Source organism: Camelus bactrianus, chromosome 15 (genome assembly GCF_048773025.1).
Source record: "Camelus bactrianus isolate YW-2024 breed Bactrian camel chromosome 15, ASM4877302v1, whole genome shotgun sequence".
NCBI lineage: Eukaryota > Metazoa > Chordata > Mammalia > Artiodactyla > Camelidae > Camelus > Camelus bactrianus.
Genome location: NC_133553.1, coordinates 67689213 through 67713694, shown reverse-complemented (window position 1 = coordinate 67713694; position 24482 = coordinate 67689213). Strand labels below are relative to the sequence as shown.

At 44.2% G+C, this 24482-nt stretch overlaps 1 protein-coding gene across 4 annotated transcripts in view; it reads left to right on the top strand.

Moving 5' to 3' along the window:
• DGUOK (deoxyguanosine kinase) overlaps nt 1–22547 on the top strand; it is a 30826-nt gene extending 8279 nt beyond the window's left edge. The window contains exons 2-7 of one of the 4 annotated variants that reach the window (XR_012499024.1): nt 2757–2869; nt 11645–11832; nt 15317–15593; nt 20973–21088; nt 21506–21694; nt 22285–22547. Coding sequence is in view for 3 of the 4 variants with exons in the window: in XM_074341358.1 (XP_074197459.1) it covers nt 2757–2869; nt 11645–11832; nt 15317–15593; nt 20973–21088; nt 21755–21854; nt 22285–22323 (833 nt within the window). In the remaining variant the exon portion in view is untranslated. Of the gene's footprint in view, nt 1–2756; nt 2870–11644; nt 11833–15316; nt 15594–20972; nt 21089–21505; nt 21695–21754; nt 21855–22284 lie in introns of all 4 variants that reach the window. The other 3 variants (XM_074341358.1, XM_010952437.3, XM_074341359.1) reach the window with 3 other exon arrangements.
• The last annotated feature ends 1935 nt before the right edge of the window (nt 22548–24482 follow it).

The following is a 24482-nucleotide window of genomic DNA, read 5'->3' as shown; positions in this document are numbered from 1 at the left end:
TGTTTGATTCAACTGCCCAACATGGTAGGAATTTGGTGTGAGCTAGAGAAGTTCTGAATTTCAGGGAAGAGGTGGGCCGTAGGCTTGGTAGGGGAAGGATTTAGACACAGGCCTAGCAGAGCAGGGGGGAGGGATTTATCCATTGAAGTGTGGGAGGAACAGAGGCTGAGCAGATGTGCAAAGACTCACGTGAGTTGGGTGGAGGTGGGACTGAGAGACGAGCGTGACTACAAAATACACAGATTTCTGTTGTTTGTTCTGACCCTGTGTGTTCAGAGAGGAGCTGGGGTGGTGTGTGATAAATGTCACATAGTGGATGTGTGGGCTCTTCTGCTGAGACATCTCTTTACTCCCGATCAGTAACCATGAGTGGCTGATAGAATTGACTGGAAGGGTGCCTCCCCTCTCCTTCTCTTGGTTCCATTTGGGTTCTTCCTAAGGGGAGAATTCACTTGAGAAAGATCATCTCTGATAGGGGAGATTGAGCTCCAAATGCACTGTTAAGGTTCACTTTTTGGTTTTTAACCAATGTGGGTTTCATGGGGAACCAGAATTAATAACATATTGTGTGTTTTATTCATTCAGCCATGTCATTAGTCTGGGCTTTGGCTCCTGCCCTGGAGGAGCCCCATCTTCTACCTAGAGAAACAGAATTGTATTGTGGGTGATGGAGTCTTACCCAGAATGCCAGGCCAAGCACAAAGGAGCTGGTCCCACTTAGAGGTGTCAGGGTCCTGAAAAGCTTCCCACAGGAGGTGCATCTGAGCAAAATCTTGAAGATTGAGTAGGAGTTTGCCAGGTGAAAAGAATCGCTGTTCCAGGAAATGGGAAAGCATATGCAAAATCACATTTGCAGCAGACAGCATGGCATGATTAGAGTTTCAAGGAGTTTGGTCCAGCAGGAGCTCAGGATGCCTGAAGGGAAGCTGAGGCAGAGAGGTTTATGCAGAGGCCAGATTTTGATGTGTCTTGTAGACCATCTAAAGGGTTTGAGTTTTCCTGTAAAGGCATAGGGAGCTGCCAAAGGATTCTAAGCAGTGTTATTTAGTTTTTCGTGTGTCTGCAGTGTGAATGATGAATTGAAGAGGGCAAGGCCAGAGCTGGAGAGGCAACAAATGAGATCCTGGCCTTGGGTGGGAGGTGGGAATAGAGAGAAAAGGACAGATGGAGAAAATTGAGAAGGCAGGTTCAAAAGTGCTTGGTGGCTGCTTGAGGTTTGGCAGAGGAGGAAGAAGTCCTGACTGGGTGGATGCTGCTGCCAACCCTGGAGGTTGGGATGCGGGAGGAGCTCATTTTGGTGGAGAAGATGATAAGTTCACTTAGGGACCATATTGACTGAGGTGTTTGTGGGACATGCAAGTGGAAGTGTCTGAAGGGCTCTTGGATGGTGAGTCTGGAACTTAAGGTATGGGCTAGACATTGGCGTAAATGGGAAAAGATAACGAATATCGTGGTACTAGGTTAATTTCATCTCTAAAACATTTCTCACAGCAACCACTGCTTTCTTCCTCCTCTGCTATCACCTTGGTTCAAGCTACTGTTATCTTCTAACTGGTCTGCCTGCTTCCTTATCAGTCCATTCCCACATCGCTGGTGGAGTGGTCTTTTACAAACGAGATGGAAGGTTGTCATTTCCCTGCTTGAAACCCATCATCACCGACTTCCCATTGCCCTTTGAATGGAATTTAAACTTCTTACCACGGGCCGTGAGGCCCTGTGTGAGCTGGCCCCAGCCTGCCTTCCTGCCTCTCCACGCATTCTCTCTCACTTGACCACCCTGTTGCAGCAGTGGCTGCTTTGAGGCCACAGACTTTTCTGTCTTGTCGTGCACAACGTTTTTCTCTTTTCCTGACCTTTGTTCACACTGCTCCCTCTGCCTTCCCCCTCTACCCCTTGGCCTGGCAATCCTGATCTTTCAGGTCTCACCTCAGATGACATTTTTCAGAGGAAGCATCCTTAATCTCCTGAGTTATAGTAGAGCAGTTCTGCACTTTTCTTTCTTTCCTAACACTTAACACAATTCCTTAGTTACTCGTATGAATGTTTACTGTCTATCTCCCATACAAGCTCTGTGAGGGCAAAATCCATCCTGTGTTTGGTTCACCATTGTATCCCCAGTGCTGGACAGTCCTGAGTGCATAGTAGCTCCCTGAATATTGGTTAGATTTGTTGAATAAATGAGGGTTTTATCTTCGTTTTTTCTATCTTGAAAAACTTGCAATTTTTACCCTGTCACAGAATAAATAGGGCTGATTCAAGCCTGACAACATATGTAGCTGATTTCATCTATTTCTGAGAGTCTATTTGTTTTTTAATATTTTATTTATCTATTATTGTATTATTTAATTATTTTATTTTGGCAGGGGGGTAGGTAATTATTTATTTTTAGAGGCGTTACTGGGGATTGAACCCAGGACCTCGTGCATGCTAAGCATGTGCTCTACCACTTGAGCTATACCACCCTCCTGGAAAGTCTATTCTATTGTTGTTAAAGATTCTGCCTCTGGAAGGTTGGGACATTAAAACTACAAATCAAATCTTAGAGATATTCCCCACCTCCCCATTGGCTGCATTAAGGTGACTGGTTAGCATGGCCTGACCTGTCATCAGTCTGGCAGTGATGTGGCTGCTGAGTTTTGAAATTGGAAAAACCGGTACTTACTCCCTTGAGTCGGGCGTTTGTGGCAGTTTGGTAGCAGCCTTCTCCTGCGGCCCTGCTTCAGGAAGCATCCCAATACATGCTGTTTGTGTTGCAGCTGTGGGGAAGTCCACCTTTGTGAAGCTACTCGCGAAAACCTACCCAGAGTGGCACGTAGCTACAGAACCCGTAGCAACATGGCAGAATGTCCAGGCTGCTGGAACCCAAAAAGTAAGTTTCCAGTTGTGGTGGGTAGTTGGCAGGCATGGGTGAATAAACTAATTGTAATAATCTAATTTGCTCTGAGTAGGTTAAGTAGTCCAGTCTGAATCACCTTTAGAAAAAAAAAACCCTTCATTCCAGAAAGGACCATGTACACCAGAGAAGATGACTTGTTTAAATCTGTTTAGTTTTGATTTTTGTGGTTTTTACATGTCTACATAAATGCCTCTGTTCTTTATGGTTTCCCAAAGCATGTCCAGCCAACCTGACTTTGAAGATTAATTTTGCCATTCCTACCCTTAAGTTTATTACTGAAACTGACCATCAGGAGTAATAGTTAACTATAGTGACTTTAACATATTTGTGAAGTCTTAGAAACTGGAAGGGACCTTAGCGAGCATCTTGTCACATTTGGAGGCAATGCAGAAATAATTGCAAAATTTATGAAGTGTTTACTACGTGCCAGGCAATAACCTGTCCCAAGCACCGTGCATTTCACTTATGCCTCGTGGCTTAGGCCCGAGTGTCAGGTCAGTTGCTCTGGGAGAGGCTATAGAGTTGGTTTCAGCACCAGCCACATCGCTGTGAGCAGGGAAGGACCAGCTGGACATGAACCTTAGAGGGAGCTGGGGGAGTGGCAGCACCATGCCTCAGTCTCCACAGACTGCTCCCGCGGTCACTGAGCACTCACTGAGTGCCTCATTCTTGTTTTTAACAACCTATTGTTAGGAAGTTTCCTGTACGAGCCACTTTGCATACCTGTGACTCTGACTCATTGGTTCAAGTTGTGCCTCTTAAGTCTTTTAACTTTTCCACATGGCAGCCCTTCATGTATTTCTAAGGCTTGCTTTTTCTCCCCCATCAAGTCTTCTCTCTTTGAAACCAAATACCATTTTCCTCCAGACTAGTCCTCATTCTCAAGTTACTCTGTCTAGGTGATGCACTCCAGTTTGTCAGTTTCCCACCTAGCTTTTAGTCAGAGTAGTACTCAGAGCTGGACAGGACGTTCCGAATGTGGTCTAAATAGTACAGAGCATCATAGAACTTGTTCTGGGTGCTGTTTTTCTGTTACTCCAACTCAGGATTGTGTTACCTTTTTTGACAGGCACGTAATACTTATTGAGGATGTTTATTTTTTAAATTGTCTCTGTGTTCGTATATGTATGTGTGTGTGTATTTGTGAAATTAACTTTTCTATTTAGAAAATAAATTATCTTTTTCTGAGTATGCACAGGTCATCTGTTGTGGAGATTTATACTCTTTCCTCCAAGAGGTGGCCCTTAATTCTCCCCTTGGGTGTGGGCTGGACTTAGTAACTTGCTTCGAATGAATGCACAGTAGCAGGGTTAAAAGTGTGTGACTTTCTATGGTAGGTCATAAAGGGCATTGTATCTTCCATCTTGTTCTTGCTTGATCACTTTTACTTTTGGCTCTGGTGATGCCAGCTGCCAGGTCATACAGATTACCTGTCTATGAAGAGGCCCACACGGCAAGGAACTGAGTCCTCCTGACAGCTGCCATGTGAGTGAGTCTTCTTGGAAGCAGATCCTTTAGTCTCCTGTCAAGTCTTCAGATGACTGTAACCTCAGCCAACATCCTGACTGAAATCTCATCGAAAACCCTGAGGCAGAACCAGCACTAAGCTGTGTCCCAAATACCTTTACCACAGAAACTTGAGATAACGAATGTTTTTTGTTTCAGCCACTAAATTTTGGCGCAAATAGATAACTGATACTCCCGTAATCTTATTATCCAGAGGTAATACAGCTAACTAACATTTTCGTCCTTTTAGGTTTCTTTCTACAGAGGAGAAAAATATATATATATTTACACACACTTACATAAATGTATCAAACATACATACATTTCCTTTTTTAAAACAAAAGTCCTGATTGTCACCTACATGTCACTTGATATACAACATCTTTTTTTCATAGTAACATCATTTTGATGGTTGCCATATACTGCATAATATGGTTTACTATCATTTAATTATCTAGTCTTATTTTGAATATTTAGTATTCTAATTTCTCCTTATTATAGACATTGTTACAACAATGAATATCCTTGTAGCTGTATCTTTTTTTCTTTTTAATAGCTAAATCTTGAGGGTAATTTAGAACCATAATCTAGAACTAGAATTTTGATATCCAAAAATTACATGTTTTGTTGACTTCTGTTGTATTTAACAAAATTTTCCTTCGGAAAAGTTGTACTAGTTTTCTCATACTTTCAGCAACATTGGGAGTTATTTTTTTCATCTTTTCTTTTTTAGAGAATTATTATTACTATTTTTTTAATGGAGGTCCTGGGGATTGAACCCAGGACCTTGTACACGCTAAGCATGCGCTCTACCACTGAGCTGTACCCATTCCCCTCATCTTTTCTAACTTGAGAGGCAAGAAAATGGTGTGTTATTTTATTTCACATTTCTTTGGTTGCCAGTGAATTGAACTTTTTTATCAGCCATTTATTAGCATGCTTTATTGAACTGCCTATTCAAACCTCTTGCTTTTTTTTTCCGTTGAGATTTTCAGGTTTTTATAATGACTTCATAAGAACTCATTGTATATTATGTATCTTAACTCTGTCAATACTTTCCCCAGTTTGTCATTTTTCCTTTATATTTACATATGATATATTTTGTAGTATGATACTTGGAAGTTTTTATATGATCAGATCTGTCTTGTCCTTTAGAGTTCCTACCTTTGATGTTAAAGTTTAAAAAGCCCTCTCACAGCCCCAGATTATAAAAACATGCACCTGCTTTTCTTTCCCTTGCTTTTAAGCTTTTACTCTTTATATGGCCTTAAAGTTACAGGAGTCTCATTTCCCCTACGTTATCTCTGTGTCCCAGCAGTGGGCTTGTTTAGTTTATTCCTGAGTGATTTTGTATTTTGTTATTGTGACTAGGATCTGTTTTCCCATCACCTTTTTCAAACAGGTTATTGCTATTTTAAAGAAAAGCAGTTGATTGTTGTATTTGTCTTGTGTGCCTTAGTTTTCATATTAATTTTTTAGCTTAATTGCTTGAGGTTTTAGAAAATAATCGTTTTCTCTAAATACTAATCATTTGTAAGAGTTTTCCAGTATCCAAACCTCGTTTCTGTTTCCTTTCATTGGACAGAAGTTCCAGAAGAATGTTAAATGATAGCAGTGGTGGTAGTCACCCTTATCTCTTCTGTCGTTCGTGAAGCTACCTCCGATGTCTCACTGTCGAGTTCTGTGATTGTCATTCATTTCAGTAAACCATGCGGAGGAGGTACCCTTTTATTACTAGGATATTAACTGTTTTTATCAGCATCAGATGTTGGATTTTCATCAGAGGCCTTTTTTAGCATCTAGTGAGGTAACCATGGGATTTTTTTCTTTTTATATCTCTTAGTATTAGTCATAGATTTGATAATGGTGCCATCTTCACATTCCTAGAATGAACCCTTTCATTCATGGTGTACTGTTCCATTAAGTTGGGATTTTGCATGTATATTTATAAATTTAATGGTATTAATATTTGTGTGAATAGTTTTTGACGGATTTTACCATCATGGTTGTGAAAACGAGAAGTTTTGCATTATTTTTAGCATAAGAATCATCTATTCCTTGAGGGTATGATAGAAATCGGTTTTCAAATTATATGGATTCATAGTTATTGGCCAACTGTTTCTTCCTCAGTTATCATTTAGTGTTTTTTTTTTTTCACATTCTTGAGTCAATTTTGATCATTTTGTTTTCTTAGGAAATTACCCTGTTATTGAGATTTTCAAATTTAATTGTGTAAAATTAGTACATGTATTCTTTTATACTTTTAATTCTTTTGTGTCCAGAATTACTGTCTTTTGTCTTACGTTGCTTATTTGTGTGAATATTTGGGGAAGGATAGATAGGACAGATGATTGTCTATTTGTCCTGTTTTAAAAGACCCAATTAATGGGTTTTATTTCTTAATTCTGTGGGGGCTTACATTCTAATTTGTTCATTTTTGTCTTTAAATTTATTTATTTACTTCTCAGAATTTCTTTGCATTTTTAAAGCTCTTTAGTGTGAATGATTAATTTGTGTATTTCCCCCTTTTTCTGCCTTAGTAATAAAAGCATTTGCAACTGGAAATTTTCTTCATGGGATAAGCTTTGGCTCTGTCTTCTGGATTTTAACATATGAGATTTTAACTGAAATTTCTAGAGTTTGTAATTACAGTTTTGATTTATTTTTTGCTCAAGAATTACTCTGAATGTTTTACATATTCTGAGTAGATTTTGGGTGTTTATTACTTTGTTAATTCTAATTTTATTTTGTTATGGTCAATGTGGCTTATATAGTTTTTAAAACTTTTTGTTTGTTTTGGAGGGAGGTAATTAGATTTATTTATGTATTTATTTATTTTAATTTAATTTTTTTTATGGCGTGCTAAGCACATACTCTACCACTGAGCTCTATACCCTCCCCGCCTTTATAGAAGTTTTAATTGGGGAAACTTACTGAGCTTTTCTTCATGGCTTATGTATGATCATTTTGGTAAGTGTGCCGTGGACTTTTAAGAAGAATATGTATTATCTGTAAGGTATGGAGTTTAAAGTGACATATTTTATAAATTCTAAAATGCCATTGATTGTAAGACACATAATCATTTTAGGAAACACTTCTAAGGAATAATTAAAATGTCTGTTAAGTTTAATAAGCATTGTAAGATGTATCCCAATTTCAGATATGTGAGAAAAATAATGACTGAGAGTCTTATCCTCCAAGTGCTCATTTTGGGGTCTACTTTTATTTATTAAATCTTTGAGAAGTGTATTAAAGTTTTGAGCTTTTATTGTGTTCTGTTTGGTTCTCCCTGTATTTTTAATTGGCTTTGCTCTATATTTTTGTATTTTAGTGCTTTATTCATGTAAAAAGGTTCATAACTTCTTTGTGAAGTTTTTATTGGTTTATTAGTGTTAAAAACCCCTCTTATAGCATTTACTGCTTTTTCTCTTAATACGGCTTTGCCACATCTGCTTTTTTGTTTGCATCTGCTTGGTGGAGCTTGCTGTCCCTCTGTTTGCAGTTCATCTGTGTCATCTTGTTTTAGGTATTTCTCTTACGAACAGGGTTTTTAGCTTTCACCGAGTCCCAGGGTTTGCCTTTCCTGAGATTTTTTTCCCATTTATCATGACGATGTTTAATTTATTCCTGCCACTTTATTTTGTGCTTTCATCTCCTTTTTTCCTTCATTCATATGGAAACTTTACTATTTTTATTCCACCAGTGGAAACATTTAAGTTAAAAACATACATGTTTAAGACCCCTAAATCTAGAAACAAACTTATGGTTACCAGAGGAGGGACAAATTAGAGGTATGAGATTAACAGATACAAACTATTATGTGTAAAACAGATAAGCAACAAGGATGTACTGTGTTGCAGAGGGAATTATAGCCATCATCTTGTAATAACCTGTAATGGAGTATGATCTGCAAAAAATTCTGAATCACTATGCTGTACACCTGATATAACTAATAAAAGATTGTAAATCAATTCTACTTTAATTAAAATATACACACACACACACACACACGTTTGAACCTATCTATCAATGTCAGTGAAGTCTCTGTGAAAGAAAAAAATTAACTTTTACTACTTTCTTATAATCCTTTTCTCCCGATTCCATCCCCCAGATTATAGAAATCTGTAATTTTATAGATCCAGGGTGTTTCTATATTGTGAAATTTCTCTTTTAACAGTAGAAATTGGCAGTAAACTTCCTAACCACATTAATAGTAGTTACTTTATACTTAACTCTGTTCTGCTGGTCATTCACTGACCACTGTTTTCTTGTTACCACTTCTTCCCATTTCTTGATTCTTTATTTTGATTCATTTTTCAATTGGTTGAAATATATTTTAGAGAAACTTTTTGGAAAGTGAGTGGTATCATTTCTGAGTGATTGTTTGTCTATATGTCTTCAGTTTCTTTTGTAGGGAAGTGTTATATGGTTCTGATCTTTAAAAAAAAAAATGTAGGTAATTCATGCTTTTCCTCCACCTTAGGTTTTTGTGTTGTTTTGCTTTTATGAATTGTTCACATTTTGCCAGGATAGGTCCGGTCGTGGGTACTTGTGTGTGTGTGTGTGTGAGAGAGAGAGAACTGTATGCGTAAATCTATATTAAATCTTTTCTCAGTGACTCAGTGAATTTCTTAGATGGAAAGTCTCACATCTCAGAGATTTTCTTTAATTTTTCTTCTTTGATTTTGGCTGCTTTTCTATCTGATCAGTTCCCACGACTGTAACTCCTAGTCATCCCGTGGTTTTAAACTTCATTGCCGTTCTAAAATACCTGGAGGTAAGCCGTGTTTCTGTTAGACAGTGATTCTCACTGATGGTGAAATTTGATGAGAGGGCATCACATACCTTACGAGTAGTGGTCTTCCTCTGCTCATCTCTTTTTTATTGGGGGTGACATTTCCCTGTATTGGACTCTTACCGCATGAGAAGGAAAATTATTTCCTCTGAGTGGGTAGCTTTTCTGAGGTATCATTTTAGCCCTTGTTTGAAAAGTTGTTTGATACAGAATTGTATTACCTGCTGTAAGGTGGGACACAAGTGACATTATGGCTTGCTGTGTCTTTCCAGAGGAAAGAAAGAAAAAAACAAAAAAATACGCTACCACTATGCAACAGTGTGTATTGGGTCTCCTAAACTGTGTGTCTTTTCATTTCTTTCATAATTTTCTGCTTTTTTTCCTCTTAGTTTAGGGAAATTTTCTTGAGTTGGTATCTATGTGACAGTCACTGGTTAGGTTGACTGAAGTTTAGTCTGATGGTTACCATCTTCATTGGGTGTTTTGTTTTGGCAGCTGCGTTTTTCCCATCTAAGAATGTTCTTTTCCTATTGCTCCTTTTTTTTTTTTTAATAGCCTGTTTTATCAATGTGTTAGTCTTGTGAATCTCATCGAGATTTTTTCTGTTTTCTCCTGTCTCCCGTATCAGCTGTGTCCTGAGAGGCTGCTTGTCCTGAGCACGTGGCTTGGTCCTCTCCTTTTGAATGGCTGGATATTTTCACATCCAGTGATTAGCCCTCTATCTGTGTATATGTTTGAAGGGTTGTTTGCATACGTTCTGTCGCTGAGATGGGTTCTTTCAGCTGTTTTGCAGGCCTCTGTGCAATATTTTATCCGCGGCTAGCCCACAGCCTGCTGGTAGAAGCCCCCACCCAGTCAACCGAGTACCTCTGCCCACTTAGGGGGCTTCCGCGCTGTATCAGGACTACATACACTACACACCAGGGGCCCCCTAGTGACACCGTCAGAGACTCGAGTAGCTTCAAATTTGTCCCGTGCTTCTACCTCCAGCTCTTAGCCAGGGGCCATTTGTGAGGCTGGTGTGTGTGTGTGTGTGTGTGTGTGTGTGTGTGTGTTAGGGGATGGAAGGAGCGAGACTGTTTTGTGAACCTCTCTGCTCTGCCTGCTGAAGCCTTCCAAAGGGCTCGGACCCTTCTTTGGAATCCAGGCAGGCCTGATATTTAGCCAAACTGGACCATTGGTTGTCTGACCCTTTTCCCCACTCCTGTATTTTTGTCTCTACCTAAGATTTCTTCTTCCTCCTATTTCCATCTGTGGAAATTCCATGTCACTTCCCAGCTTAATGTCACTTTTTCCCAGAAACTTTCTCAGATTCCCTCCACCATACATGATCACCCCTTCATGCTGTGTTCTGCTTTATAGTCTAGCTCTCTGTATCGTTGTCACCCCTTTCCTTTTGCATTATGAGCTCCTTGAGTTTGGGAGCCATGTCTCGCTCGCCTTAATATGGAGAGGTATTAGAATAAAGAAGTTAGAGGAAGCCAGGTTTGAGTGTCCACTGAACACTTACCACGAAACCTTGGACAAGTAAGTTACTTAGCCTTTCTGAGAGGATATTCTCAAGAACATGTGCGTAACCATAGTACCTACCTCATGAAGCTGTTTTTGCAGATTGAATGAGATAACAGAGCACAGTGAACACTGAGATAAATCTTAGTTTTGCTTTCTGTGCCCCTTGTAGCACCCAGCTCATGTAGTGTCTCCTCCACACAGGCCTTCAGTTAATGGTGACTGAATGAATGCAGATCCAGAATGCTTTGCTCAGAACTCACTTTTGCACTGAGTCAGTGGCAGAGCCCAGGGGAGGAACCCAGGGTTCCTGAGCACCTTACACATGTTCCCACCTGCACCTGCTGAGTAAGTGGGTTTTCAGATGCCTTTCGTAAAGTCTCCAGAATCGAGGAGGAGAGATTTGTTTGTTTTTGTCTGTTCATTTGTTTGTTTGCTTAACAAATTATAGCCTTGCTGTAAGAGAGAGAGCACTCTATTTGGTTGGTTTGATTTTCAAATAATGTTACTCTCTTGTCTGGGTTGAAGTTTTAAAAAGAAGTAGCCACAAATGGAAGCTCAAAAGAGAAGCAACAGAGTGCTCCGCTCCAAGGAGAGGTTTAGATGGCTGTTGGTTGCCAGCCCCTCCTCCGACCGGCTCTGCAAGCCCTTCAGTCGGTGGCTGTGCTAGCCTTTGTGTGGTTCTCCCTCTGGTCTCTCTGGTGTATTAACGGTGGTGTGCCATTTCCCTCTGTCAGAGTCTTGTCTCATAAGGTAGGAAGATCTCTTCCTTGATGATCTATTTTTGACTAAGCTGAGGGGTGTGGTTGTATCTTTTTAGTGGAAGGAAACTTTTATAGTAGCTTCTCTCACTGGTTATCACACCTGCAGGGTGGGGGCGGGGATAGGAGGTGGTTCACGCCTTCTAGGAAATTCTCCATCTTGTAATTTGCCTCTAGGCCGGCACAGCTCCAAATCTCGGAAACTTGCTGGATATGATGTACCAGAAGCCGGCACGATGGTCCTACACGTTCCAGACGTTTTCTTTTATGAGCCGCCTGAAAGTACAGTTGGAGCCCTTACCTGAGAAACTCTTAGAGGCCAGCAAGGCAGTACAGATCTTTGAGAGGTCTGTGTACAGTGACAGGTAAGACCCTGAGACCCCACGCTGGTCACGGGCTCCGTGTTCAGCCCTGCGTGCTTTCTCCTCTCGCTCAGACCCTGCACTGCTCTGCTCATTGAAAATTATACTTGGGAAAATTGCCTTCTTTTTAAAGACAACACTATACAGATTTGTTCGGACTTATAAATTTCACAGAGTTCCCATATATGTCAGGAAAGGAAATTGTGTTTCTCATAAACTGAATGCACTTAATTTCTCATATTGACACTGATTATGTTTCCTTATTTTCTAACGTCGAGGCAGGCTGGTAGCTACCTAGTGTAACCATTACATGCTAAAAGGCATAGAGTAGACACTTAAGTAGCAGAGTATCTTCTAGCAAACCAAATGAATTGGTGGTTGGTGATCACCTTTGAGAAAAAAGCAGACGGAATTAAAATTTGTGTTCCTAAAATGGTAGGAGAAATATGTTTTTCCTTTTTTTATTCTTCGAGAAAGGATTCCTGAGTAGAAATTGCACATTTGCGCTGAGCTGGACCACCCCCCCCGGAGTCGCTGCCAGTCAAGGCTCGCAGCTAGCTGGGGAGCTAAGCCCGTCTGTTCTAGAGGAGCTAGTCCCTCTGGGCTCCGGGATTCCTGGTTCTGCCACCTGACCAGGCTGTGACTTGTGTTTACACCACTCGGAGGTGAAGTAAGGGTGCCTTGACCTGGACATTGCTGGGGGGTTTTTTATCTAAAGGCCATGAATGACCTGTGTCAGTGAAATGGTGGCTTAAAGCACGATGGTCTATCTTAAGCCCCTCTGAGTTACAAAATAGAAGATGCTACATTTGTATTGTCCATTCACTTCTGAGGACACTAGATTGGTTACCCATTTAATTCCAAATTAGACAAACTAGTTCTACTTGTTAGTGCTCCCATAAAGCCTCCTGGAGGAAAAACTGAGGGTACATTTGTCAGTGTTTTGTGATTTTTTTAAACATTACTTAAAAACCATTCCAGAAATGAGAACAACCCCTCCAGGCTAGGCTTCCTTCTCTCTGGACTCCAAGAGAGAGACGGCTCTTTTTAAAAGCTAAATATATGAATTATAAATGGTTTGGCTGTAGATTTGGGTTCTTTTTCAACTATTGGCCATACTGCTACCTACATTCCTCTCCCTTCTCCCAAACCGCGCCTCTCAGATTAGGAAGATGCATTGTGTATAACTATGTGTGTTGCTTGGAAGCGTTCACCATCAGTCTTTTGATTTCCAGCCCTTTAGTGAGGCAGGCTCATGAGAGACCCCTCAGAGGTAGAAATATTTTGTATAGAAGTTGCAAGATCTTAACATGTACTTGTAAAGGAGGAGATGAGGATTGCACTATAAGGATCTACAACATCCTATATTTTTTTTCAGAGGGGGCATTTTTGAGACAAAGAGTATAACTAATTACACATTCTAATCCATGATGATAATTTACAGCCTTTCCACTCATTTAAAAATTTATTCATTTGTTCATTTGCTCAGCATAGATTCTCACTGAATGCTGCCTGTGTTCAGGCTCCAGGCCAGGCCTGGGGGCTCCAGAGGTCAGCAAAGCAGACCCAGTCTCTGCCTTCACGGTGACTTTAGTCTAACAGGGAACCCTGAGGCTGTGTCACAGGTGTTCCAAAGGAGGAGGCAGCTGGGTTGTTTGGGAGAGTGGATGACAGGAGGAAGAAATCTCAGCCTTTTCTGTTTGAGTTCAGAGAAACAGTAGCATGTGGTTTTATTTTAGAGCAGGGACGCCCGACACCGAGGTCCTCGAGCTGGTTCTCCTGTGCTGCAGTGGTTCCCTCCCCTCAGCGGCAGCACCACGCCCTTATAGTCCCTCTCTGCCCCCATCACCAGCAGCATGGGAGAAATAGGGCTCATCCTCAAAACAGGCGAGGGCCCTTTTTTAAATGGGGCTTATTAATAGGTATTTACTTTCTCTTGGTAAGATCTTAGTTTCCATGTTACCTGTGAAGAAGCTGAAAACATTTTTCAGAAACTGAATTATGAAAGTAACCTCTTGCTACCTGGAAGAGAGATTGTGTCTTCTCTCACTTAATACGTAACCGTCTTTGATTACCAGCTAAGATACGGAATCACTGTACTGTAAGTAGTCAATAACTGAGAGCTCGTTTCAGGGGGAAAAAAAAGAGTCACCTCCTTTTTTGGTTACCTTCACCTAGACTCTCGCTAAACCATTCCAGACTGGGAGGGTCAGCTTCTGGGGCTCCCAGGTTACTCCCTACATAGCCTGGCAATGAAGTAGTTATCATAACAGCTACAGTGTCTTGAGTCCTGTGTGTCAGTCACTCTTGTGAGCACCTTGTCAGTATTAGGGACAGTCCTCACAACTCTGGGGTCTACTCTTCTGTCTTTGTTCAGAGGAAGAAACGGGCTGATGACTTGCCCGTGGTGACACAGCTAGTGACTTTGGAAGCCAGGATTCGACTCAGGAATGTGCCTCTGCAACCCATTCTCTTATCACAACACTCGCAGCCTTGTGGTGTGTGCTTCCCTGAGCCGTTCACACACAAGGTTTCTGAATTTCATTTTCCCACAAGTGGCCAGTTGCTGAGCGTTGCCTTAGGAACTGGAATTCATTGTTTAAAAGATGTAAATTGTGCTTTGTATCAAGATGCCTGAGGTTTGAAAGCAGAAGCGACCCTCCTGAAGCAGTGGGTTCTAGCTGCTCTGCTGTCCTGTTTACCACATGCTCCTTCAGTTGTGGAAGTAAGCAAGGCGGGAAGCCACTTTGCTTTTAAGAGTTAGCTCTCTTGTGTCTGGATTAGAAGCTCAGCAGGAGAGGAAGCACGAGCCCAGCCGTGCTTGCTTTGGAGGAGGGTCTGCTTCCTCAGTAATGCTGCGGTCAGGAGAAGACACGCTTCCTGCTCCGTGGCTGACACCACTTATACATAGTTCCTTCCCCACTCAGTGAGACAGGAGGATGGCTCAGCAGCCCAGAAGCGTGGAAGCCTTAAGTCCTTAAATTAAAAGTGGTAGATGCTTTATACTAGGTTGGTTTTTTTGTTCGGGGGCTTACTTACAATAATAATAAGGAAATCTCAGAAGTTCGAGTTGACGTGCACCACTTACTGTCTGTTTTGACTGATATCCAGCAGGGAAAATTGTTAGCGACCAGTGACGTCTCTTTCAGCGCCCCTTTTCTTCCAGTGGATTCATCCATCCGGAGAGCTGTGATTTTGGCCCCTATTAGTCTGAATGCTGTTCTCATCTTAGTGTTGAGCAAGGAGGGAAGGACATAGGTGAAGAATTCAGATTTCTTCAAGTTTGGTGAGGAGCTAGAAAGGTTAAGAGCCAACTATATGTCAATTAAAAAAGAAAAAGGGGGAAAAAGATTGATGAGCTAGAAAGGTTAAGTGGTTTGGACAGACATGAACAAGTTGGTTATTGATTTTTTTCTTCTCTCTTTTGTCTTTCATTCCATTTTCCATTTTTCCTGCCTTCCCCCATCCCACTTACATTTCCAACCAGGTATATCTTTGCAAAGAATCTTTTTGAGAACGGTTCCCTCAGTGGCATGGAATGGCATATCTATCAGGACTGGCATTCTTTTCTCCTGCAGGAGTTTGCCAGCCGGCTCGGATTGCATGGCTTCATCTACCTCCAGGCTACTCCCCAGGTAACACAGAATCGAAAGCCTTGGACTTCAGGGCCATATGAAACTTCAGAGGTGATGTTCTCCAAGCCCCTGATTTTCCAGTTGGAAAAATTCGATCGTGGGTGTGCCCTGGAGCACGGTGTGCAGTGGGTGAGCACCCCCCCCCATTCTAGCGTAAGCACCCTTTTCCCACTGGCTTTCTGCAGCAGAGTGCTAAAGCAATTGACCGTGCATAGAAAGCGTCCCTCTTGAAGTAGGAAGCACACAGAGGAAGTTGGGCATTATCTTTATCACCCAGTTTGCAGGTTGGACCCTCTGACCAGCTAACCTGTAGCCAGTTGCCTCAGCGTTTCCTTCCTTCTAACTGAGTCATCAGAGTCCGTGGTGGTCTTGATGGTTTCCTGAGTAGCATGTCAGGAGGAAGAAAAGGAGGGTATCCACACATCATCCTGTTACTGCCCTAACATAGAGTCTCCCTCTGACCTTTGAGGATGCTACTGCTAAAGCGAGATGCACCACGGAAGTTGCATCCCATGGCCCTCTGGCTTGGCCCGTGGAGCCGGCCCAGCACACTGCAGGGTGAGGTTGTGGCAGAGCACTGAGGACTGGAGGTGGCAGTGGTGCTTGGCTCTGCTGGCAGGCAGTGACCGTGGGCAGCCGCTGGGAGCCCTTCCCCTGGAGGGGCCCTTGTCTGTCGAGTCCAGCGTCTCAGACTAGTGATCTCTAAGGGCTCTTCTGGAGTGGGACTCTGAGTCAAGGCGGGGACATTTTTTTGAGAGATTGTGTTGCTCTCAGCTTGTGAGACATACATCTGATATACAGTCAAATGCCAGCTACACCACATAATCTTAGGAGGGAAAACTCTGTTCAGGCTAGAGAGACCATTGGTTTTTGGAGACAGGACTGAGCCCTATGGACAGGAGGATGCCTGTGAGCAGACTGAGCAGGGTCAGAAAATGCTGGCAGAGTCCCCATGGCACCGGCTCACAGGAGCCAGAGAGGAGATGACCTCGCAGAAGGCCTGGCCTCAGGAAGGTGGCAGCCCGGCAAGGGGCCCTGGGTGTGCCTGGGGCCAGATATTGGGGCTCTTTGTGTCAGGAGTTTCTGAAGATTGTGGAGCAGTAGCTAGATCATGGGAGGAAATAAAGAGCGTCCACAGACATAAGTAGGGTCTGAGGTTTACAGTGAAACTCCAGTAGACATTTGATGAAGCCAGAGGGCTGAGAACCTTCTGTGAGAAGAATTAAGTTGAGTCTGGCTGGGTCTCTTATTTATGACTCTTGGAGTAGCTTCGTTGCCTGGGAGCAGGAATAGACAAGGCCAGTTTTGCAGGTGACTGAACTGTAGGGGTGGGGATTGGTGTCAGTGATTAGGGGAGAAGGAGAGTCCTGCCAGAGACGATGGTTTGAAGTAGCTGAGTGTAGGGTTCAGGGCGAGAGGAAAGTCCTGGGCCCCAGGAGGGCTCATGGCCTGGGCCAGGGACGAGTAAGAGCCCCGTGGACTTGAACTGGGCGACGACTGTGGTTGGGTGTTGAAGAGGCGACAGGTTTCCAGCAGAATAGTTGAAAACAACGGCAGGTTGAAGGGGTAAGCCTTAGGAGAAGAATCAAGAGGACTGGCTGAGCCTCTTCCTGGTTCCTAACCTGACCTAACCTGCTGGGACGCTGGGACCCGTAAGGAAAGCAAGAAAGCCTTCCTGACCTCTGTGTATACTCAGAATGGCTTTGTTAGAAGGGACAGCGGTGATGACAATGGTGGTAGTGATTGTTACTGTTATGGTCTGGCTGATACACCTGTTTGGAGAGACTAATTGAGGTCTTCTAGCTGGGGAAGAATAAGGGTTGAGGGAGTATTGTAATTTAATGGTAGAAAAAAATGTATTCATCTGGTGACTGCATGGGGATTTGGGTGCTGTTTTGATGCCGTTAGAGCCAGGAGCCCAGGGATGCCGATGCCCATCCCTTGAAGTTACCGCCGATGTCTTCTGTGAGATCCAAGAGGGCAGAGCAGAAGTGGCAACATCTCCCCGTGGGAAGCCGTGCAGGCGCTCCGCCACCGGCGCAGAGCCCTAGGAGATGCTGGGTTTGGTGCGCAGGAGGTGGGCCTGAGGTGGACCTTTTGCTCCTTCCCACCTGCTCTGCCCTAAACTGTAGAAAACAAGCGAACCAACAATTAAAAAATCAGAAAAGAAGTGGCTGGGCCTCCGTGCCCCGTGGAATCAGGACAAGAGAGTGTAGCTGGCCAGTGTGCCGCCAAGAGCCAGGCCGTGTTTGCGGCATGGAGACAGCGTGCGGGAGGGGCCTGGGGACAAGTGGCACCTGCGTGTGGGGCTCGGGAGGCACAGGGGCCAGAGCCACCAGCAGTCACCGTCCAGTTGCTGTCTCTGACTCCATGCAGTCCGCACGGCAGCTCTTCAAGGGGGTGGGGCCAGTAAGTGAAGGGGCGGGTTGACAGAAGGGCCCCTCCCCTGCCGTGGCCAGATGCTCTGTCTTTCCTAGTCGCATTCAGGTGTGTCTTCCTCTGATGACTGAGGTAAAGTGGGACCAGAATAAAGCACTGTTTGTACAGGATTTTGTGAAAAATAGAACTTCTTGTAACCATATCAATAAAGCAAGAATCATGCCAAATGCTCAAAATAGAAATTTGCCTAGACTTCTGGGGAAGAAGAAAAGTTTGCTCTGTTAAGCCAATTAATAGTGCAAAGGGAAATGTTACCTATTTTAACAGGAGAGACTTTAGCATCAATGTTGCCTGCCAGCAATGAATGAATAATTATAGCTTTTATAAAAAGAATTGCTCTGCCCTTGTGTCTAATTGAAAACATAAAGTCACATTTTTAAAAATATACATTTTCATTAATGCCGATGATGTTTTTCTCAGAGAGGAAAATTAGATAGCTTTTTGCTATGTTTAGAAATCCTGAAGCTACCTTGCAGGCAGGAATGTGACTTGGTCAGCCTCTAAGGAGGCAGGCAGTGTGGCAGTCTGTACTAGCAAGTGTACAGACCTTTGCCCTATTAATCATGCTCCTTGGAATTTACTCCGTAAATACTCTCCCACGCGGCACTGTGGTTCATGTGCAAGGCAGCGTTGGTTGTAATAGCAAGTTATTGCAAACAACCCACGAGGTCATCAGTAGGGACCGGCTGAATATGTGATGCTCCATCTATGCCCTGTTAAACTCTGAAGTCATGAAAAAGAATTAGAAAGTACTATAGTGATACGTAACAACAAAACAACGGAGCGATAGGACCCCTTTTAGGTGTGTGTTTTAGAAAGCAAGGCTGGGGTAAGAAAGTGTACATGCATAAAATGTTTCTGAAAGTGCACAGCAAGTCACTACTGTCGGTCATCTTGGGTGGAGGACTGAGGAGCTGGAAGCCAGTGGAGTAGAGCTGTGTGATGGGGGAGGGAAGGAAACGAGGAGCGATGTCTTGCTGCAGTCAGCAGCGAGGATGAGGGTGTCCAGCAGGAAGACAGAAGGAAAGAGAGGAGGTTCCGAGTGAAGGAATGTAAAAATGTAAACGGTGGACGTAGGAGCACCAGGTAAATGGAGATAGACTGGGTCAGAAATGAAAACGTTAAATGAACACGTGCGACAAATATTTATCCACCGCGTCCTCTGCCAGGCCCCACACTAAGCCCTGAACAAGATGGACTGTGGCCCGCCTCTGGTCTCCCCTAGGCACTACGCCCTCAGAGCACCCCGTGTAGACCTCCCGCCATCCTCCGACTCAGCTGAAGTGCCACTAGTGGTCTGTGTTTGTCCGGGGCTAGCACAGCGCCCCGGCTCTCAGAGCGGTGCTAAGTAAGCGGGGACCAGAGGTAAAGGGGGAGCCCCCGCCTCCTCCAGGAAGCGCCTCTCTGACTGCCGGAGCCCAACTGCTGCCTCCCTTATCTGACCCGCTGCACTTAATCTAAGCCTCACAGCTTAGCACTTGATCTGCTGGTTTGCATATTTCGTTTTACTTGTTACCTAACTAAATTACAGAGTCCCTAGGACAAGGACATATCTACGTTTTACAACAATTCTTGATTCAGCGGAAAGAGATGTAAAGGGCATGCTGGAAGTACTAACCGTTAGATCTGTGTTGATCAGTTTGAAAAGTTGGACATCAGATCATAAATGAAATGTGTTTATATAACTTTCTTCCCTTTGAGGAAAGATGAGATGAGAGGGAAACGGCAGAGTCTGTACCTTTGTGAATATTGTACATGTGGAGATAAGGTTTAAGTGTTTGAAAGAGAGAAGTCCGAAATCAGTGGGCGCGGCTACCTGTTCTTCCCAGGACGGATCACGTTGAATAACGGGGCGTTTCTCGGGCAGAAGGGAGGAAGGCGGGCAATTCCGGCAAAACACACGCATAGAACAAAAATTTTGAGATTCGAAAGAGCTTGGTCTGCACTGTAGGCAGAAGGTCAGATCTGGCTGAAGCAGTGAGTCCAGGGGAAGAGCTGAGGAAGTTGAGAGTAGGGATTTAGGAGGGGTGGCCAGACTCCGAGAATGTCCTGTGTGACCAGTGAAGGAGAAGGTGACACTATGCTTCAAACTCTCCCATCAGATGAAGGCAGAGTGGAATTATGCACACTCTGGAAGCAGTGGGGGATGGAGAGTTAGTCTGAAACCTCTTTTTTTTTTTTAACTTCCTTTACTTTTGACCTACTCAGGTTTTACATTCTGCCCCAGAGTGAGTGATATGATGTGATGTGAAAGAGATGTTTCAGATTACTTACTCTATCGTCAGTGTGAAGTTACTCAGACTTCTTGAACTGTAGGCAGTAAGGACCCTGGAAAGTGTTTTAAGCCAGGAGAGTAAGACCATGACAGTCAGCCCTCCGTACTCGCAGGTGCAGACCCCGCTGACGGGGAGAGCTGGCTACCGTTTTACACCTGCAAGCCACTTGAGCAGCCTTGGAGTTAGGTATCTGCAGGGGGTCCTGGAGCCCTCCCCTTCACAGATCCTGAGGGAGGACTGTATATTGCAGTATATGGAGGGCAGACTGAGTGGAAAAACTGGGAGCAAAGAGCAGCTTTTGCTGGGAGCCTGACATGCCTCCCCCTGTGAGTCCTCACAGCCTCCTTGGGTTTGAGTGGAGGCTGAGGAGGAGGCTCCTGGTGAAGACGGGGATTTCACCCTGGACTTTCTGACCTTAAGGCCGCTGCTCTTTCCATACACTGCAGGAGGCAGAGAGCCTGAAGTTTCTGCCCCTGCCCCGGTGACGTGACGAGGGCCTGACCAGGGCAGAGGTGAGAGAGAGGCATGGAGAGAACCAACTGGAGAGAGTAAAGAAAGCCCGGTGACTTCCTGGATGCGGTTGGGAGGAGGGAAAAGAAGGGTGACTCCAGGTACCCCGGGTGGATGATGTTTGCCACTAACCTGTGATTGAATAAGGACACAAGGCTGCAGAAGCAAGTCATAGCCGAGAGAGCCCAGGATAGACATGGCGAGTGCGTCTGAGAGCCCCAGACTGCACTGTCACAGCCGAGATCAGCAGTGAGCTCAGCAGAGCCTGGGGATTGTCTTCCAGGTTTGCTTGAAGAGACTGCGCCGGAGGGCCAGGGAGGAGGAGAAGGGAATTGAGTTGGCCTATCTCGAGCAGCTTCATGGTCAACACGAAGCCTGGCTTGTCCACAAGACAACCCCGTAAGTGGCAAAGAGAGCAGCAGCGGACAGAGGCCTGCCTCCCTGCAGTCCTGCGCCCCTGCCCCTCTGGCCCGCTGCTCCCCTGCCGCCCTGACTCCCTGCCGCCCTGTCACCCTGCCGCCAGTCTTTACAATACAGGAAGTTCAACATGGCACCCCCACAAGCATGTTCAGAGTGTATTGAAATTGTCAGGCATTATCCAAATTAGAAATTTAAAATTAGATGTAATCTAGATATTCCAAGAAACCTTTTGTTAGATTCTATTTCTCCAGCTTTTTCATTTTTTGACGTCCTCTTGGATGGAACATGGTGACCAGTGATGATGACCTCGTTGGCTCAGGGCAAAGGGTTGAAAAATTTTAGACATTGTCAGTTTACTAAGTTGACATTCCTAGTTTTGGTCCCTTCTCCCCCCAGGCTTGGTGTGCTGTCCACTTAAAACATCTGGGGCTCTGACCTTCAGTAGAAGTCTCAAGACTAAAGAGAAATCTCAGCCTCATCTTTCCATCCAACTTTATTGAATTCTTTTTTTAAACTGCTGTTTACATGAAATTTCATTGGGAAGCCGCGTGACCTTAGATCTCTCCTCTGAGTTAGTAAGACTTGGTGAGTATGTGAAACTTGCCGTCTTTTTTCCTGTTCCCTGAATGTTCCCACTTCTTCCAGGCTCCACTCTGAGGCCCTGCTCAACATTCCAGTGCTGGTGTTGGACGTCAATGATGATTTTTCTGAAGAAGTAACCAAACAAGAAGAGCTCCTGAAGAGGGTGGGAAAGATGCCTGCTTTCTGGTGGTTTTCCTTTATTGCACTTTTACCGCTTCAGACTCCAGTATGGGTCTGGTGCTCTGCACCTCAAAGTGCACCCCCACAATCCGAAGCCTGAGGGACCTCGTATACGTGACTGATGGAACCCCTATTCTGTGAAGTGTTAGGGGCTAGTAATTGTTAAACACTTGACTTGTACGGTGCACCTTCCTGCTAACTCCCCCTCGAAGGCATTCTGGAACTAGGGAAGTGAGACCGCTGGCTTCTCCAGCTCTGCGCCTTGATACTGTGTGGCCCTGGGCGGGTGACATTTCCTGTCCATACCCACTTTCCCTTCCCCACAGAAACTCACGGGTTTGGCAACGCGCGCATTACGGGTATAATCTCCTGGAAATGTGAGGTTTAACTCATGGGTTTTCTCTTTCCCACAGGTAGACACCTTTGTAGAGAATCTGGAACCAATACCGTGATGTTCTAGCTGTGACCTGGGCTCTCTGACTTTCTGAAGCCAGACGGATGCAGAGCCACCCACCTTCCCACCCGCACTCCCATGTCCGTTTATCCCCAGAGCGCCCTCAGCGGTTGTCAGCGGCAGCACCTAGTGCGACTGTGTTTCTGTCATCCTTAGACCCAGCCCCATCTTCTTTTGTGTTTCAAGGACTTCTTAAAGTCTGAGTGTTGGTTATCTTGCTAATCCACTTGTTCATTCATTTCAGCGAGTATCTGTTGGTGCTTGCTGTGAACTCCCCTCTAGGCTGGCCATTTTCACTTGAGAAAAGTCTTTGCTTTTTTTCTTTTGGAATCCTTCCCTGTGCGTTCACTGGTCCCCTCTGACATGTCAGGGCAGGAATTGCTTCCAGGACCCCCAACCAAGCTCCACCTTGGGCGTGAAGAAGGGAAGTAAAGTGGCTCAGGAGTCGGGGGAGGACGACACTCAGATGGGAGCCCCAGAGCCAGGAGGTGCCTTTCTCTCTTCCCACCCAGCGCTCTTGGAATGGGGGTTGGGGTGGGGATTTAGACCTTGGTCCTGGGGCTGAAGAACCTGGACAAGAGAAAGGGAGGCAGGGAGAGAACAAATCAGGAGCTCAGAAGTCCGGCATCTGACACTCAGGGTTTGGTCACCTGGCCGTCTGGCCTGCCCCAAACACCTCACCCCATGAGTTTCCGATGACGGAGCGAATCTGTCTCTGCTGGACAGAAAGAAAATAATATTTTGTGTGGTATTTCAAGGACAGTTTATTGTTAAAAGAGAAAAATACACGGCTGTATAGAATTCAGGTACTTCCATGCCAGAAGCCTGTGGGCCCATGATTCACCGGGATGGGAATTCCTGCACTGAGCCCTTGACAGTTGCGCAGGCCCGCGGGAGAATGAATGAGCTCGGGACCCCGTGTGTCCGAGAAGACAGAAACTTGTGTTTTCCTTTCTGCTTGGGAAAACGCATGTGTGATTGGTTTCTAACAAACGTGTGATGTTTTGAAATAGCATGGCATTTCTTTATCCTACTTTTAAAAATTTTAACAGCTTTACTGAGATATAATTCACATACCATACAATTCACCCATTTGCAGCGTGCAGTTCAGGAGTTTTTATTATAGTCATAGGGTTGTGTGACCATCAGCACAGTTGATTCGAGAATGTCTTCATCACCCCAAGATGGAATGTCATACCGATTAGCCATCGCTCTCCCGCCCCCAGCCCCACAGTCTCCACCTAGCTGCACCCCACCCTGGGCATTTAGTGTTGAGCTGTAAGAGTACTTTATATATTCTGGATACAAGTCCTTATTGGATACATGATTTACACATATTTTCTCTCGTACTGTGGGTTGTATTTTCATTTTGATAGTGTCCTTTGAAGCACAAAAGGTTTTAATTTTGATAAAGTCAGCTTTACTTGTCACTTAGCCTTTTGGCATCACTGGTAAGAAAGTTTTGAATAACCCAAAGTTACAAACATTTACTGCTATGTTTTCTTTCAAGAGTTGTATAGTTTGGACTCTTGAATTCAGTCTGTGATCCATCTTGAGTTAATTTTTGTGTACAGCGTCAGGAAGGAATCCAGTGTCATTTTACATGTGCATATTCAGTTGTTCCAACACCATTTGTGAAAAAGAGGAACCTTTCTTCCCACTGAGTTGTCTCGGCACCTGTGTTGAAAATCTGCCCCACTTGTTCTTGTGTTTATTTGCTGCTTCAGGCTTTGGACAAGACCCGGGATGAACATGGGCTATTAGGTGGGTTTTAGAAACCCTGTGGTTTTGGTCCTTTAGCTTTGAGGGGCCCCAGTGTTTAATTGCCATCTAAGTCCCATTTAAGGAACTTGAAGTCACCATTTCCAGGAACCGCTAATGTAGAAATGTAAACCCAGAGTAAGAGCACTTGGCCCCCTTCATTGATTTATTTGATTATCAACAAATATTTGAGTATCTGCCATATGCTGGAGACCAAGAAGGTAACAGTGAACACAGCAGAAGGCAGACCTCGTCCTCACCTCACAGAACTTGTCATCCAGTGGAGAAGGTGACAGACACTGAACAAGTATTGCCGGTGAGATGAGCATTTCAGAGGATGTACGGGTGTACTGTGGGGGCCTGTAACCGAAGGGGCCAACGTAATCTGGGACAGCC